Source organism: Sturnira hondurensis, unplaced genomic scaffold (genome assembly GCF_014824575.4).
Source record: "Sturnira hondurensis isolate 20B ecotype Veracruz unplaced genomic scaffold, ASM1482457v3 Scaffold0005279, whole genome shotgun sequence".
NCBI lineage: Eukaryota > Metazoa > Chordata > Mammalia > Chiroptera > Phyllostomidae > Sturnira > Sturnira hondurensis.
Window position 1 is genome coordinate 14,027,058 of NW_028077910.1, and position 18,379 is coordinate 14,045,436.

At 35.6% G+C, this 18,379-nt stretch overlaps 2 protein-coding genes across 2 annotated transcripts in view; one reads left to right on the forward strand and one right to left on the reverse strand.

Moving 5' to 3' along the window:
• Window positions 1-17,399, reverse strand: part of SMC4 (structural maintenance of chromosomes 4) — a 38,025-nt gene extending 20,626 nt beyond the window's left edge. The window contains exons 1-10 of the mRNA XM_037046637.1: window positions 17,268-17,399; window positions 15,983-16,126; window positions 14,914-15,092; window positions 14,277-14,468; window positions 12,632-12,808; window positions 5,932-6,096; window positions 5,555-5,682; window positions 4,944-5,084; window positions 3,911-4,061; window positions 2,009-2,173 (exon numbers count right to left, since the gene is read on the reverse strand). Of these exons, the coding sequence (XP_036902532.1) occupies window positions 2,009-2,173; window positions 3,911-4,061; window positions 4,944-5,084; window positions 5,555-5,682; window positions 5,932-6,096; window positions 12,632-12,808; window positions 14,277-14,468; window positions 14,914-15,092; window positions 15,983-16,121 (1,437 nt within the window). The 5' untranslated portion in view covers window positions 16,122-16,126; window positions 17,268-17,399. The remainder of the gene's footprint in view (window positions 1-2,008; window positions 2,174-3,910; window positions 4,062-4,943; window positions 5,085-5,554; window positions 5,683-5,931; window positions 6,097-12,631; window positions 12,809-14,276; window positions 14,469-14,913; window positions 15,093-15,982; window positions 16,127-17,267) is intronic.
• Window positions 17,400-17,767: 368 nt separating this feature from the next.
• Window positions 17,768-18,379, forward strand: part of IFT80 (intraflagellar transport 80) — a 111,952-nt gene continuing 111,340 nt past the window's right edge. Inside the window, exon 1 of the mRNA XM_037046640.1 lies at window positions 17,768-17,908. The gene's annotated coding sequence lies outside the window, so the exon portion shown is untranslated. The remainder of the gene's footprint in view (window positions 17,909-18,379) is intronic.

The following is an 18,379-nucleotide window of genomic DNA, read 5'->3' on the forward strand; positions in this document are numbered from 1 at the left end:
TCACTATATTCTAGACACTATTATGAATGGTTTGTATGTGTTAATTCTTTAATATAATAATACTATGAGGTAAATACCATCCTTTTGTTCATTTAAGGAAAGTGAGATCAGAGTTTGAATAACTTGCTCAAATGCACTCACTCACTCAGAAGTGGCAAAGCATCTGTTTTTAGCTATTACTTCATGCTGAGGAATGAAAACACCTGAATGTCAGTCCCGTTTTTGTTTTTTGTTTTACTAACAAAGGGTACAAAGGCATATAGAAATGCTCATGTACATTAGATGAGCAAATGTGACAATCTGTATCCACAGAGTATTCCATTACGAAAGCTGTTTTATCCAGTGCCACTTTACCATATGGGTGTCCTACTCATAAAATTTTGTAGTGTGACATTAGAACATGTCTATATTCCACAATAGATTCTATTATCTATAAAATTTTTTTTAAAAAGTAAACTTTTTAGAAGCATACCTTATTTTTTGGAAAATAAGATGCACCCCCACCCCCCATTTGGGAGGAATAATGGTTGTTCATGCTGCTGTTGAGCTCTGTTTACATTCATATTGGTGAAATATTATGTTATTAAATATTTTACCACATTTTTTCCCTCAAAAATTTGCCCCCTATTTTCTTCCTCTAAAACCTAGGTGTGCCTTATGGTCCGAAAAAAATGGGCAATTAACATACAGAGGTTGTACATAAGTCAAATTAAATTTAACTAAATAACCACGATCTATTAAAATATCGATTAACATGTTCAGTGTTCTCAAAAAGGCTGTGGTGAATATAAGGGAAGACAACATAAAACTTGTGCTTATAATACTCTTGTTAGGTACATAAGTCATACCAATGGGACAACCGCAAATTCATTACATTAATCAAGTGCTAAAGTAATATAATAGTTAACATTTCTTAATTTCAAGGCATTTATGAGTGTGTATGTATAGATATACACACACATATGCACATTTTATTTTCACAAGGATTTGTAAGATGGGCATTATTTTTTCACTGTTTTGAGGAATATGACTTGAGGAGATATAATCTGCACAAGATCAGAAATAATAAGTTACTGATCTAGAATTTGAACCAAGAACCAACACAACAGCTATAGTTATAAACAATTACATAAAAGCTTATAGAAGCAAAGAAAGGAGATATGTTATGTTATTTTATATATAACATAACTAACATGCCAACTTGTGGTTAGTGTGGCCCTAGGCTTTTACAGGTGGTAGCCAATTAAGTTACCAAGCAAATAACTTAAGACAGAAAAGAGCCCTGGCTGGTGTAGCTCAGTGGATTGAGCGCGGGCCTGTGACTCAGACGATGGTGGTTCGATTCTCAGTCAGGGCGTATGCCTGGGTTGCAGGCCAGTTCCCTGCAGGCCAGTTCCCAGCAGGGGACGCACCAAAGGCAACCACACATTGTTGTTTCTCTCCCTCTCTCCTTCCCTTCCCCTCTAAAGATAAATAAATAAAATCTTTAAAAAAAAAAAGAGAAAAAATTTGATGATGAAATTAACTGGCTCAACAAAGAATGGCAAATATAACAAAGTATTTGACATGGTACATTTTCTGCAAGCATTATAAATTCTCACTCAGCTTTTTTTTAAAAATTGGAAAGCAGGAATGAAGAAGAGTGTGGGCCATTTTTGTGAATGTTAGATTAGATATTAAAGCCCAAACTTTTTTTCTTCTAAAAGGTCAGGGTTTTTTTTTTTTAAAGATTTTATTTATTTATCTTTAGAGGGGAAGGAAAGGAGAGGAGAGAAGGAGAGAAATATCAATGTATGGTTGCTTCTCTCGTGAGTCCCCTGCTGGGAACTGGCCTGCAACCCAGGCATGTGCCCTGAGAATCGAACCACAATCGTGTGGATCGCAGGCCCACGCTCAATCCACTGAGCTACACCAGCCAGAGGGTGAGGTCAGTTTTTACTACTACTACAAAAACATTTAAGTTTTAAAAGCCACCAAAATAAACACCATGCGATGAAAAAAACCTTACTTCTTTTTCTTTCTGAAGTCCTTGTGTTTCCTGTTTAAGGCCATCCATAACTTCCTTCAACTTTTCTTCTTCTTTATCTTTTTCCTTCTCAAGGGCATTCTTTCTAGTTGTTGTCTCGGTTATGATATTCTCACTCTTGGCAGGTATATTTTCAAATTCTTCTACCTAAGATCATAAAACAAAGTTGTAGAAACACATGCCTTTAGGTTGTCTAGCACTACCAACATCTGACTTATTCAAAAAGTGTTTCATAGGGTCTTCCTGGTCTTTGTGGTTTTGTTTGTAATTAGATTTGAATTAGTTGGTTTCAGCAAGCATTTTGTTTTTTCTGTCTCTTCAATAGGATTTATTTCAAAAGGGATATCAGCAAGTACAATACCTTCTTAAGCATTTACTGAAATTTCTATATTCTGTCTGTCTAGTGGTAAAGCTAATTCTATGAATTCTTGATTCCTTATGAAGAAAATTTTCCTTGCCTAGACATTAGGTCTTTCTTCCTTCTGTTCCAATTTCAGGTGATAAGTATCCTTCCACCTATTAAAATACTCTATGAGATTTCTTAAACTACCTGTCATGTATACTATAGCTTAGCATAAACTATCTTCGTAACCCCCACCTTCCCTCAAATCCTAAGGTCTTTCACAACTTACCCTTCCAGAGTCACCATGTAGGACTAATATTTTATTCCATTACTACTTTCTGGTAATAACTACTTACTTGCATTTTTTTAAAAAAGCATTTATTTTTAGGGGGAGGGAGAAAGAGAAATATTAACATGTGGTTGCTTTTCATACGCCCCTCACCAGGGACCTGGCCTACAATCCAGGAATATCCCCTGGGAATTGAACAGGCGACCCTTCGGTTTGCAGTCCTGGTGCTCAATCCACTGAGCCACACCAGCCAGGACTACTTACTCACATTTGATGCCTAAAGGCCAGTCCCTCTATAATAGTTAAATTTGGCTACCTGTCCAATTTAGGGGTTACTCTCAAATTTACATGGTATATTTTGTTTTCTCCAATTATTTAGTACTAGAGAAGATCAGTATTTTCCTACACAGAACTCCTCAAACGACGATTCATGTAAGACTTATTATTGTATAAGCAGATGGTATTTTGTGAACAAATGCATTTAGAAAATGCTTTTAAGGTAAAACAAAGCTTATATTATAATTACTGTGAAGCTACAGGGTAAAAAGCTGTTTGGGGGAAGGGGGTTTATTTAGGTGTCGTATCTATTAGAATCTGATAGAGCTTTGAACATAGTTTGAAAGGCCCCAAATTTATTACAGTCTGGCTCCTAGCAGTTAGGCATTCTGGTCCAAAGTTCATCTTTTGGTAGAACCTTACAAATGACCAGATTCCCTTCCTCCTTTTTAAAGGGGAGCGCAATTTAATTTTTATAGGTGGGTAATAATTTTTTATATATAACATAACTAAACATTTTAATTTTTCTTTTAAAAAAGTTTATTTTTAAATTTTTTCATTATCATTTATCTATCCCCCTTATACCTCTCTCCCATGCACCCCACAATCGCCACACTTTTGTCTGTGTCCATGAGTTCTTTTACTTTTTTGCTCAATCCCTCCACCCAACAACTGACTTCCTGACTTATCCTAGAGGGGAGAAATTATTTTATCACCAAAACAGAATTGCTGATTTGGTAAATGTTTCCCAACAATGTATACCATAGAAAAACATAAGCTCTAAAACTCAAAATCAATGAATGTTAAGATTTCTCCTTGGGGAAATCAGGTTACAATGGAAATCTTAAAACACTTAACACTTAGATTCCAAATGCATTCTGTTAGGTAATACGGAGCAACCTTATCTATGAAAAATCATAAAAACTAGATCTGATATGCAGATGTTAAATTTTTAAGGACTTTTCTTTAAACCTACCTTTTCTTTATCTTTTTGAAGTTGCTTCTCCAGCTTTTTTGCCTTACTTGAAGCATGTTTTAATTTTTCCCTAACTTGAACATCTTCCAAATCTAGCTGTGTAAATTTCTCTTTGTTCTCCTCAATATATTTTGTAATTTTATTCAGTTTCCTAACAAAGCAAGAAAATCATCAGTCATTATTTTTGACATTCAGGTATTTGAAGCCATGTTATATTATCTTGTCTTGGAGATTTCCTCTATAAATGTGTCCAACTTCTTGTAAGGTAGGATCCTAAAATAACCTATTTTCAAGTTGACCCTACCTTACCCTCATATTTGATGAAGCCATTAAGTGATTTTCAACATTATTTTATCCTTCTAAGCTGGATGATAAACATTTTCCAGTATGATGCTTTAAAAAATTTTAGGCATAAAAAAATTTTATCAGCCACATCAATGTGTGGTCACCACTTGTGCATCCCTACTGAGGACGTGGCCTGCAAAACCCAGAAATGTACCCTGACTGGGAACTGAACCGGTGACCCTTTCATTCTCAGGCAAGTACTCAATCCACTGAGATACACAGCCAGGGCTAAAAAATTTTTTTATCATAAGAGTAAAACTTAGAGAAAAACCACATAAGATACTGGTTGCATTAAATACTGGTACAGAAAAAAGTCATAATCAAAACTAAAAAAAAAGTCTAATATAAACCTAGTTCTACCTCTGTAGGTCTGTGAACTCTATTCTTAAAGACAACCAGTTACATGCTTATTTCTGCTGTGACGTTTTGTGTTACGGAGTTCTGCCACAAGGGGGTAGTATCCTCCATTATTTTAAGATCACTGAGCACTTGAATCTGTAAAAATGACGTACAGGATGCAGGGCAATTACATTTTTTGTTTTTGTCTGCAAAAGGAGACCATTTTATATGCTGGTAAATGTATTATACATATGTGCTGCCATAAGTTTATGTATGGACACACACACACATACAGGTAAAAAAATTAACTAAATTAAAATACTTCTAGTACTTTCCAAAAAATTATTACTTCTCTACATCTTTTACAGCTTTATTCTTAGCTTTCATTTCATTTGATAGTATACTGCTCTTCTCATTAATTTCTTTGGTATCTTCATTAATTTTTTCCTTTTGAGTTTCCATTTCAGCAACTCGTTTCTGCAGATCATGACTAGAGGGAGGAAAAAAAGAAATTGGAGATCCTAAAATGCCATTTCTAAAATTATGTAACTATTTTAGCAAAACCAGCTGTTTCTAAGATTCATTTTCTTTAAAGTCATTTTACAACTGCCGGGGGCTATTGAGGGATGTGTGTGGAGGAAGGGGAAGACAACAAGGCCAGGGTTCAGAGTAGAATGAGGGACAAAATAGGTTCCATATAAACAAAGTTAGATCTGTGACATGAATTAAAAAGTATAAAGTTTTTAAGCATAGTAATAAATACGTGTGAACCCATCTCTCAATTGAAAGTAGACTATTTAAAGGTAAACTTCAATACTACGGTAAACAACCCTAATTTAATGAATTCATCACATAAAAAAATTTATAATTTTTTTTACTTCAGTCTTTTTATCTAATACAGGAAAAGAGAAGGGGATTTGGTTTAATGTCAGAAATATAAAAATTAATTAAGGTACTTACATGTAATATTGACAAACATGATTCTTTTTTCTAAATATTTCATTTTCCAAGGTAAGAAATTCAATAGCTAAGTTTTTCTCTCCTTCTAAGGCATCTTTTTCCTTTTCCACCATCTTAACTCTGTTTAACTACATAAAGTAATAGTGTATAGATTGTTAAAATACACTTCAAATGCACAATCTGAATTTAAAATATGCTAACATTACAAACATATAAATTATGGTTAATAAAAATATAAAATTAAAAAATATATAAAATGCAATCTAAAATACTAAGCATTTTCAAATAATTATTATCTATTATAACTTGAACATTTACTTCAGTAAAATCCGTTAATAAATGAAACATTCTGATTTACAAGTCTACAAAAGATTTACCTTCTCTCCTCTGTGTTCATTTAATATTTCAACTCTCCGACATAACACTTTAATAGGTTCATTTAGCCGTCCACAACCAATTATATCTTCTAAATATTCAAGCATACCCTCATCTTGTTCAGTCTGGCCTTTTGGTTTCATCATAGCAATTTGTTCAACTTCACCCTTTTAAGAAAAAGTCACATTTTATATTCATTTTACATGTTTAGCTATATAAACCTTAAATTTAGAATTAGGAACAATGAACAAATTCAACAGTAATAAACAAATAAATGTTGTAAATGAATAGCTTAGACATTTAATAAGATACAAGTAAAAATGTTCTCTTCACTGATATTTTTCTTAAGAGTTTCAATTTTACATAAGAAATGTACATTTACATTCTCTTACATACACTCATATATTATTATATAAACCCACATATACACACAGAAGTAAAATAAAGGAAGATTCCCCATCTACAATATTAATTCAATATAAATAGAACAACTTTTCTATTGCAAGATTCAGCAAGATTATTCATATAATCGACAATTCAGTTATTATGGCAACATTATCAGCTGTTAATAACATAAGTAGAGCTCCTGTTTTAAAACCAAGAATTTTCTAAAAGACCCTTCCTGGTATGACATGGTAGGAATTGTATCTCTACGTGGCTAGTATTATTAAACTCTCTCTATATACCTGGTATTATGAGTTGTTCAACAAGTGCTGGGCTTCATAAGGATGTCTCAAACCTAATGTTCTAACTTTCTAAAAATAAGACCATTAACTGGAAAAAGAAACTACCTATTTCTCATGGCAAGAGAAGAAATCCAAGTGACTGAAAACTAAAGATCCTGATACATGACACTGAAAACTTTCGTTTGCAATCATTAATATAAAACTGAACTGTAATTAAAATCTTAGATTAAGATTATGTTTTAGTATTTTTTACCATTTATTTAGAATGAGAAAAGAGAAAAAAACCCACCACATAATCAGTAACCTTTAAGACTGACTTCCAGGCAGCCATTTGTTTGATGGTGGAGAAAATTTTGTGTAAATATGCTCGGGCAAAATGCTGCTACTTCACAGAAGTAGACTGCTTGAATTCTATACTATTACAACAGAATAAAAGGGGCAGGAAAGAAGGAAAAAAATAGACAAACCTTTCTTTCAGAAAAACAGCAAGGATGAAAAAAGTGGAAAAAATTCAGACATTAAAAAGAGCATACTTCTCTTTCTCTACTTACATATTTAAAGTATTTATTTATGAACAAACCCCAAATATTTGGGGAAAACTTGCTCATGACAAAACATCATGATTACCAAAAGCTTCCACATAATTATGAAAAATAAAATTAAAACCTCATTTTTAATCTACTCATTGAAAGGTATAATTTTAGTATTTATATATCATTATCACAGTCTCTCCTCTGACAACACAGTAGTACATGATCATCAAATACAAAGTGAAATGTTATCCAAACCCATTTAGATTTTCTATAATCTTCAGTATGCATTAATTAGCGTTTTCTTAAATAATTCATGTTTAAACTAAAATATGTAGATATCTTATTCTGCTTTCAATGATCAGTTCTTTCTAAAAATTTGCAGTGATGGTTTAAGTTTTAGTCAAGATTTAAGCCTGGAAAAATACCCACAAGCTTTGGATTACAACAGGGTGAATTCTAGCCATTGAAGAAGCCAAGTTCTATTCAAATTGTTATCTAGATAGGTTTTACCAATAGTGACATTTTATGCGATACTCTTTGTTATGGGGAGCTATGCTAGGCATCTTGGTATGCATCTCCCTTCTCCCAGCTATAATAACCTAAACTGTCTCAATGCAAAACTACCCTCACTGAGAACCACAGATCTCTGTTTAAGTCTTTTAGGTTACCAAGCAACAAATATAGTAATAATAGCTGACACCTGATATGAAAACTATGCCAACAGAACTTACACATGAATCAAATGGTCATATCATTTAAATGCAGTATACATTTTTCAGATAACCAAAAGTTAAGATCCAGTATACCAGTTTACACTGATGGAAATATTCCTGGCCTAATGACTTATTGAAGAGATAACATACCACTCACTATTAGGAGAGTGCCTAGCTTTGGGTATAGTGGTTGCTTGGTTTTGGTTATTTGTTCCCTGTACCCGCAATTAAAATGAAGGATATAGAGCTGTAATTTCTTTTCACTTAACGAGCTTGACCAGTTAAATAAATATTAAACTAAAAAAACAAGGGCATTTATGAATCAAAATACTTCCATCTCAAGTCCCACATAACATTCACATTTAGCTCATTTATTATATGGTATTCAAAAAAGAATTTTAAACCAGTTATTGTCAGATTAGCACTATTGAACCAATAAGCACACTTAGGCCTCTACTTGTCGCATGACTGTTACAACTGCTCTGGTACTCCAAAGACAATCTCGTACCTTTCCTCCAACTGTTCCTTGATGTCCTTTGCCTCCCTTTACCACCTGTTCCTATTTGCTTTCTTGCTTCTTTTTACATTTTGTGCTATTTCGTTAAAAATCTGTGAGTTGATAGTCTGTACCCAGACAACCACATCTTTATTTTTCAGAAATTTTATGTACCCTGTAGGAAATTATAAACTATAGTTTTAATTTAGGGCACTATTAGCTCAATAATTTCAGAGATAATTTTAAAGCATCGACCTGAATTTAAAGTCACCCTTCCATATCGAGGTTCACAAATAGTGGTGACATAACAACAACAGTTTCAAGTTGCTGTAAGTCTAGCATCTGAAGCTGACAGTTTTATAGGTGTCTATCTATTGTTATTTCTAGTTTCTACATCTTACATATACTAAACAAAGTTTTAAACAGATTTTTTGCTGTTATCTACTACAGACCATGTTTTAAATTATGTTTAAACTATATTAGAGACATTAAACAACAACTGTGGAAAATATCAACTATGGTTTTTAAGAGTAACAGAAATAACAATCATACTTCAAGAAACTATAATACAAAGGTTTAAATCTTAACTAGCTGAAGTGGGTGCTAAAACCAGAATATTGTGATTCAGCTATACCATTTTCAGATAATACAACTTACAGAAATTCAATGTAAAAACTTAAGAGGAATGAAATGGATATAATGCTGTTTATTCTTATTCAATGAAATCCAAATTTTAGCAAAGGAGCCACAAAATTCAAGTATATAGTTATAATACAAATTTTCCCCTAATAAGGCCTAAGTGATTCTTAAAACATGAGTATGTGCATCAAAATTAAATGCCCCACAATTACCAAACTTTAAATTTTTACTTTGTCTCAGTCTTTTTATTTTCTCTATTTTCATTGTAAATTATTATCCTTTATCTTATTCTAATAAATTTTATTCTAATTTGCTCTTTGTAAGCTCCAGAGGCCAAAAACTGAAATCACTAAGGTTACTAGTTAGTATCTATCTTAAATAAATAAATAAATAAATAGGATAATGCTTTAGTGCAGTGATTTTTCAACTGGTGTGCTACAAGAATATTTAAAACATGCAATACCTAACTATTTAGTCAGGAGCACTGACCTGTTTTCCCTTAGACTGTCAAATAAAAAAATGACAGTAGCCAACACAATAGCTGTCTAGTGTGAATGACTCAAAATTATAAATATTTTTTTTTGGTCAGCTCGGTCAAAAAAAAAATTTTTTTGGTGTGCTGGAGAATTTTAGTAATTAGCTTGTGTGCCATAAATGAGATGAAAAATGTTGAACATTGCTGCTTTAGTGGGTAAGATGACTTGGTCTCTCTTCTGGTCATTTATGGGTAGCCTCCTATTTTCTTTCATAGTTGAGGCCATTGAACAAGATACTACTGAGTAATTCAGGTATCGTTGATAAAGTAAAAATTTCTTTAATTAGGACAGACTTACTTCTACAGGCTAAAAGACTAGAACTCAAATAGTTTGTATGCCACGACAAGCTTAGAACTATACTGGATAGAAAGACATGGACAGGTAAAAACTCAGACCTAACTTAATTTAATCTCCACATTATTAAACACTAAGAAAAATATCCTGGTTTTTATTTAAAATTTTAATTCAGATTTTATATTAGAAACACAAAGCATGTGAAGTAGAACACTTTGACAAAACTGAAATTGTATTAATAGTGGTAGCTTTTTAGGTGTTTATAAAAACACTCCTGAAATAGCAATCATTAATGCAACTTTGAAGTATAATATAATGAAAGCATTAAGAGTTAGCATTCTTCTAACCTTGAAGGGAGCGAAAGCATCCAAACCAACTAAACCTAATTTATAAGACACCGTCAATCCGAAGTGCTTTATGGAGCTAATAAAACACTACTTGTTGGCACCAATAGTTACTGTAATGGGACAAAGGATCCCAATGAGGTATACAGAAATGAATAAATGTACAAACATGAAAAGTACAATGGTCAATTATAATCAAACACTTTTTGAAAGCAGGTTTTGGTACCTCAAGGACAAGAACAGGGTTTAACCATCTTTGTATCCTTTATAGCATTTTAGCACAGTACCTACTGAGGTACTCATTTGATTGGTCAACTGATAAAATGTACCCTCCTAGACTTCTGTTTATCACAACCACTAGCCAGTTTATACATTTTATTCAAAGTAAGCACTTATGTCTCGGATGGTGATATTATGATGTTTCCAGCCTCCCAAACCACAGGTAGTTTTTAAGATAAATGTTATCCAGTGGGAAAGAAAGTAATAAAAACCACATTCTTACTTACCTCCAAATGCCTTAAATCTCTAGTGCAGAAATCTAAGATTTTGATAAGGAAGTAAATAAAAATCCATAGAAAACACTGCAACTTTCCCTCTAACTTTTAAATGGGGCAGCATTAGTTCTACCTAGTCCAATCCCTCTTTCTTCTTCCTAACAGATGAGTTTCTAAAGTGCTTACCTGTAAATTTAATCAAATGGAATTTAATCTGTTAACTTGGACAGTTTACCTTAATATTAAGCATCTTGGGTACTTCAGAAGCACATATTAAGTTGACAATTTTAAAAATTATTCTTATTTAGTTTTTTTGAAAGCTATTGTTTTGTTTTGCTTTCATTACTATTTAACTATGGAGAAAGAGGCTGTACCAAGGAAAAAATTTACCCTTACAAGGGTTAAAACGCAGTCCACTTAATTTTGATGTCTTTGCACATGCGTAAAACTTTGATTATCCCAGAATATTAAACAGCAAATTATAAATAAAAGATAAACACAAGTATAGGTTCTTGCAAAATAGTATCACTACCAAATTTAGTATTATAAAGGGCTATATCTTTTTATCTAAAACTAACCAAACCAAATCTCATAACATAGTAAATATCCACAGAAGTTAAATTTGATTTTTTTAAAAACCCACAAAGCTTTAATTCCACATCTGTGTTAACTCGAATCTTGTTTAAAAATATATTTACAGCAGATTCACCAACATTCTTTTTAAAATAAGTCTGGGTTATAGAAGCATTACAAATGTACTGTGCCTGGTAGCAGAAGGTATTAATATAAGTTATTTCAGAATAATAATAATTTACCTCCTACATACACTATGCATGCATGCCTAAAAGTTATATTTTCTTTAAAAAAAAAAAACAGTTGAGGAACAAAGACAAAAATGGAAAAGATTTTTTAAGTTTGTTATTGGGAACACTCAGTCATCCTAACTAAACCGAAATTCCCAACTTAGTATAAAACCAGTAGGACAAGATACTAAAGAATATTAGCAGCAATTTCTACATCAAAATATAGTTTTGCTTTTGTTATGATATCCTTGGTGATTATGGGCAGGACACAGGAAAAGATAGCCTTAAATGAAAAAGGAATTTTAATATGTCTAAGTCCTGCTTTACATTAAAAACTTTTAAAAAAGGTAACACATAAAGAAAAGATAAAGAATTTTTCTTACCAGGCACTGCTAGTAGAATATATCCTTACTCAAAGAATACAGGGTTTCTAATAAAAATCAACTTAACACCCAGTACTTAAATTTTTGCCCCTTTAAAAAAAACCTGAAGAGTTCTCATATTTAAGAATGAAATAATCAATTACTTTCTGATTTTCCAGTAGTGGTTAAGTAGGCCATTCTAACCAAAACAAAAACCAACTTGAGTAAGCTTTTAATTAATAATTCTAAGTGTTAAAACTGAAATTAAATTAAATTCGGTAAGTGTCCAGGTAAATTTGGCAAACACCAAGTGTACACAATCTTATTTTTTTCTGTATATTATTAGTAGAGTTAAGAATAAGAACAAAAGTAAAGAAAAAGAACTTCTAGGAGATAAATCTTATTTAAAATGTTATCTTAAAAAGAAATAAAACCAAAAATGATAGTTGCTCTATCCCTGTCACACTAAAGCAGCACAATAATATTGGTGTTTAATATTCATTTCACTACGCCAATATTTACGTGCTGCTAGAGCGGAACAAGTATGTCAGTCCATCTAAACAGGAGCATCTAATGATGAAAATATAGTTTTGAATGAATTTCCTTAAATTTCTAGAGCAGCAAATAATGATTCGCATCTTGACTAGAATGTAAACCATGATGTGCTGCTACAGTACTTTAAGGCCTCAAAAATACAGGATTTCTTCAACAGGGGAACCACCTCCCCAAATTTTATTGGGAAAAAAAGTAACAGGAATAGTAACAGGAATATGAGAACCTCTTAAGTCTTTAATAAACTTACCTGCAAAATTAAAAATCTATTATGGTCCAAGTCAATGCCATGGCTTCGAAGAAGATTTCCAACATCCTTAAACGTGGACTTGTTCCCATTTATGTGATAGGCAGAAGTATTATCTCTGTAGGCCGTTCTGGATACATAGAAGTTACTGTTAGGAATGACTTCATAATCATCCCCTTCCTGTTTTAAGGAAAAACAAAACCAGAAAACAACTGTTGGTACTAAGTTACAGGTCTGCTCCAAATTTTACTCACTTCATACTGAAAATAATTCTATGGATTAAAAATTTCAAAGAACATGCACATAAACTAGAAATAGTTCTCAGAAATAATTTTGTTAGCAAAGAACTGATACAGTTTGAAGCTGTTTGATTCCCTTCTCATAGATCACAAAAACCGAGATGCTAAACCAAATAAACAAAACAAAAAAACACCCCCATGTTCAAACAAGCCTAAAACCATATGATTAAAAAAAGTTGATAAGGAGGGACAAGAATCTCACCATATCCAAAACAAACTCACAAAGATAATATTAAACCATGTTGAAAGACCAAATTACTAGCCCATTAAAAAAATGCTGTAAAGGATGATTCAAGGAAAAAAGAAGGAAGGCAGTAACGAGGTGATACGGCTTAGGTTTTTTTTTGAGGAATTGAGAGAGAAAAAAAAATACCATTCCTCGAAGGTAAAAAAAAAATTGTAAAAAATTAATTGACAACCACATTCCCCACATTTAGAAATAATCACTTTACTTGAAGTTCAAAATCTCCTTTATCAAAATAACTTTTTACTTCCCCTTAAAAGTGTGTCATTTTGAAGTCATGACTTAAAGTTTACATGAATTAAATCTGATTTACTAGCAATCTATTTTCCAATTCAAACTGTATAAGGACTTAAGAAACAAAATTAAAATAGATGCAACTGTGTAGATTTATAACCCTTTATATTAAAAAAATAAATAAATAAACCCTACACGGCAAGTCACATCCCCTTTTCATTACATAATTAGTTTTTTAGGTTCCAGCTGCTCATTTTTGAACCATGAATTTCCAAAGTTAATTATTAATCAGAAAAGAAAAAAAAACCATATAATTTGCCTCCTTTTCTAGAAAACAAACATGTAAGCTCGACCCTTCCTGTTTAAAAGCGTAGTTCAAACTGAAGCAAAGCACTTACACATCAGATACACAGGACTACCAATAACATTAATTTTAATATGAACTGAAATAACAGATGGTAAAATTAGTCAACTGTTGCATTTTCAATTTAGGTAATTTATCCAAAGGCAATAAAAATATAACCTTAAAAACGAAGCCAAAATTTATAGTAAAAGAATGCCAATTGGGCACTCAGAATACTAAAACTGCTTAATGTTTTAATTCTAGAAAGGTAAGAACTAACTACTATGGGCTACTTAAAATTAACTTCCCTGGTTAAAAACTGTAATATTTTAAGTTTAACAGCCACCACCCCCACTCCTCAAAAAGAAACTATGGTCATGGAGGTAATTAAATCAATAATCTGTTCTGCTTTAAACATATATTATTTTTTAAACCCAACTGAAGCCAAAAATAGTATGTGCAATGTATTAGAATTCTTTGTATCCCTTACTTGAAGTTGCAAATGACTAAATAATCAAAGTCCCTTACCTTATCAATTATCTTTTGAAAATGAACTTCTACAGAACAACTCTGAATATCCTTGTGTTCATCAGAATTGTGTATTAGTACCGAGAGTTTTTTAGATCTTATTTTTTGGGCTCGATAACCAAACACAAAAAGCATAGAATCAATAACATTGGATTTGCCACTGCCATTTGGCCCAATAATACAGGAAAAGCGCTGCATAAAAAGAACAGGAAAAAAAATTAAAGTGAAGTTTAAAAGGTCATACTATGATTACAGACTGCTTGATTTTTTTGTAACTTGCAACAAACTTACAAATATTCAAAAGCTTTCATTGCTACAAGATAACAACTTAAGTTTTCTCATTTGTCACAAGCTTCAACGCCTTAAAAAAAGACTACATTCTAACTTTTTACAAAATTCATTCTAACAGTAAAGAGAAAACACTCCCTTCAAACCAAAAACTCACCAATTCTATTCAATGAAAAAAACTTAATAATAGGTAACGAGGTACCAAAGATAATCAGAAGAAACAAAAGCTAATTTGCTGTTAAAAGCAAACATACTGTGTGTATCAATCAGGATAAATATGCTACAAAATTGAAACATCTTGTAGTAAAGACTCATTATCTTCCAGTAGTTATTTAAAATGGTCAAATACCTTATGAAAAGGTCCCAGAATTTTTTCCCCAGCATAGGATTTGAAGTTCTGGTTTACAATATGAGTTATCATAAGTCGAGGAGCTCCAGCTTCATTGGTCATTGCTGGAGGTGGGGGAGGACGGATGCTATTCAAAATCTCTTCTAAACTCCTATTATCAACGTCTTCACTTGGAGTTTCTAAGTCAGTCAAATTAAAGGAAAGGGAAGGGAAGGCAAGGGGGAAAAGCCTACATTAGTGCAATTCGTTCTGAGGACTAGCAGAGCCTGCTAATCTCTGAAGAGATGTTATTTAAAAAACCTAGGAATCTGCATTTTCCACTTATATAGTATTATCCTAAGCTTACATGGATCTTTCACCTTGTTTTTATTTTTTTCCAATTCTTTACAGAAATCCTACCAGTCACAAAAACCACAGAAATATTACTCTAAGGAGTCAAAACACATTATAAAGCAAATCTGGGAAAACCACGACTACCTAGATTCCCTGCTCCCTGCCGAAAGAGGTGGTTAAATCCTAAAGCTCTAGATCCAATTCTCTCCGTATCTTTGAGCACCTGGAAACTTCGGATACTTCCAAGCTCCACCGAAACTGTTACAGGGGTTTCATAACGTCATCCAATTACTGGACTCACAAAAGCTACGATGGTTTCCAGTAAATTATCATCTCTTTAATCGCACTTTAAGACCACGTAAATGAGATCAGGGTCAAGGAACTTTTCATTATATTAACATAGTCGTAGCGAATCTGTCTTAAAAAAAATCCACTGGCTCTTGGCTGACCATGCCGATTTCCGCAGAAATAACAAGGCCACAAACAGAAATTCACAACTGAAACTCTCTCCCAACTCTCCAGCACCGTTACACCGAAATTGCACCAGGAGTCTAATCTCTGAAAATCCACAAATCGCTTTCCTGAGCTGACCTAACGGGCCGACGCGCGATCTTCAAATGTCAACCCTGCAGCCCCTCTGGCCCAAGCCAAATAAAACCTGCCAGTCCCGGGCTGGGCGCGGAGCCCCTGGGGTCCCCAAGCCAGCTTTCCCGCCGAGTCTCGGCGGGCTACTCACCTGCGACAGCAGGGGCTGGGCTCCGGGCACGGCCGGGCGGCGGCTCAGGCTCCGCGTCGCTGCTGGTGCCGTTCGAGGACCGCGGTGGCCCTTCTTCTCTACGCCGGGCGGTCGAGGGCTGATTGCCTTTACCGGGCATGGTCGCTGCCGCCGGGTGAGAGGCCAGAGTCAGACAGCCCACCGGCCGCAGGGCCCCGCAGGTACGGACGTTCCCCGCCGGAACCCGCTGCGGGACGGCTCTGCTTCTACCCCACCCAGATCGAGGAAAAACTCCGTCCACCCGCTTCCGAGAGCTATTTAAAAAAAAACCCGCTCAACGCCAGCGGGTCCTGGGGTAAGAGGGCACAAAAAAACCAAGTACTAAAGGAGGCGGGATTCGTGTTCTTAAGTTCTAAACAAATGAGGAAACCTAGACGTGCCTGGGAATCAAGCAACGATGGAGGAACTGCTTAAGTAATTTTTATTTTTAAGTGCCCCAACCCCTTCGCCCATAGTATATGTGTATAAGCGTATCTGAATGCTTCGTAATTTCTAAACGAAGCCATTTCCATACGCTGGCATTTACTAACATTCCCACGCTCTCGGGGCCAGGGATGCGCAGACTTTTTCGAGGAGTTCGTATGAGCTTTAGCTTGGAGGGGCTATTAACTTCCTAGAGCAGAAGTCTAACGGACGACTCGCCGCCCACTGTCCTTTCCCCGCCTTTTAGGTCTTGGGTGCGGCTGACGGCTCGGGGACTTCGAGGTCTCCTCTCTACAGTCCGACTAGGGAGAGCGGACGGAAGCTGGGGTAGACAACTCGCGACTTCCAAATCGGACGCCGTGGGCGCCTGCTCCGGGTTCAATCATTTTGGGGTGACTTGGGGTTTGTCCCCCCAGGGCCCGCGGCAGAATGCCGTTGGATAATAAACTACGAAAGATCACGTCTAGGGGCTAAAGACCCGGTGATTAGTCTCTTGGGAGAAGAGAGTAGGGCAGGGGGCACGGGGTAACGCCCTTTCTCCGACAGACAGGATTTCTGCGATCTGCGAGGCTCAGAACCCCTACCCCACACCCCAAGCGACGCTTAAGTAGCTCAGAGAAGTGGCGCCCGGAAAAAGCGCGCGGGAGCCCGGACTGCGGAGGAGCGGCCGAGGGGGGGAGGGGTGACAGCGAGACAAATCTCCCGGCGACAGCCTCAGCGCAGACTTCGGCTGCTCTAGCTCAAGGCCTCTACTTTCAGGGCTCGCGCGGACGGGGTTGGAAGTGAGAATATGACAACCTGATCAGAAAAAGATGTACTTTACCTGCGAGACAGTCCACTCCCACCAAGACTGGAACGGCTGTATATAGCCCCCCTCTTCCACCGGTGTTTCGGCTCCGGGTCCTTCACTCGAAAATGGCGCCTAAAATACAAACTCGAACGGAAATTCGTTACAAATGTGCGCAATGCTTTCTGGGAATCACTAATTTGAAAAAAAGTGCGGCGATTATCACCGCCATCTTCAGGTCGCTTACACGCATGCGCGAAATACCGGACGGGGAACCCAGGGGACTGGGGACATTTCTACGAAGTGAAAAAGAAAAGAGAAGTAATGTTTTCCCTGTGACCACGGGAACAGCACTTTTATAAGGATATTACAACCCCCCACCCTCCACCATCCTGGCAAGTTTTGAAAGAGGGAAGAAAACAAAATAAAAGTAGGGCTATGCCCACAGCTGGAGGCGGGACTCAGCCGTCCAATAAGGTTCCTTAAAGAGAGGGCGGGCTGTCTAAAAGGCGGAGCCTCAGGCCCGCTAGCGTGACGCGCTGTGGGGAAGTATCGCGGGAAGAGGGAGGGAGCCGAGCTTATTAGAAGTCGCTATGGTGACGGGGAGGTCAGGAAGCTTCTTGGTACCTGGACCCCGCTCCGCGAGAGCGATGCGCACCTCTTTCGTGCTACTTAAGGTAAATCTCTTCATCTTAGGTAGTAGCGAAGAAAGGGTTTGGAAGTTGTGGCCATCCTTGGGACTCACCTTTCCTGCATCGAGGGTGTGTTTGGCGTGGAGCATCAGTTATTTTCTATCTCCCTGGGGTCAGCGGGGCTCCCTGGAGGCAGCTTTTGGGATGCAACAGAGGAAACCCTGAATTTGGAGGCATCGAGGGACCACAAGGAGATTTGGATTGGTGAATGAATGATCATGTAATACATATGCGAGTAACAAAATAATGATTTCGAGTTATTGGTGTTAGGTTGTTAGTGTTACTAATGAAGGGGTCGGCGGGGGGGGCTTTTGAAATCATTTGACTGAAAAACTCCGTCAGGAAAGAAAAGATGTGTCAATGTCATCTGGTTATCTTTATGAGAAAATTATCGATCAGCAAATATTTCTAAAGTTGCAGGATTGTGCAGGACCTAAAGAGGACTGTTAAGCAAGT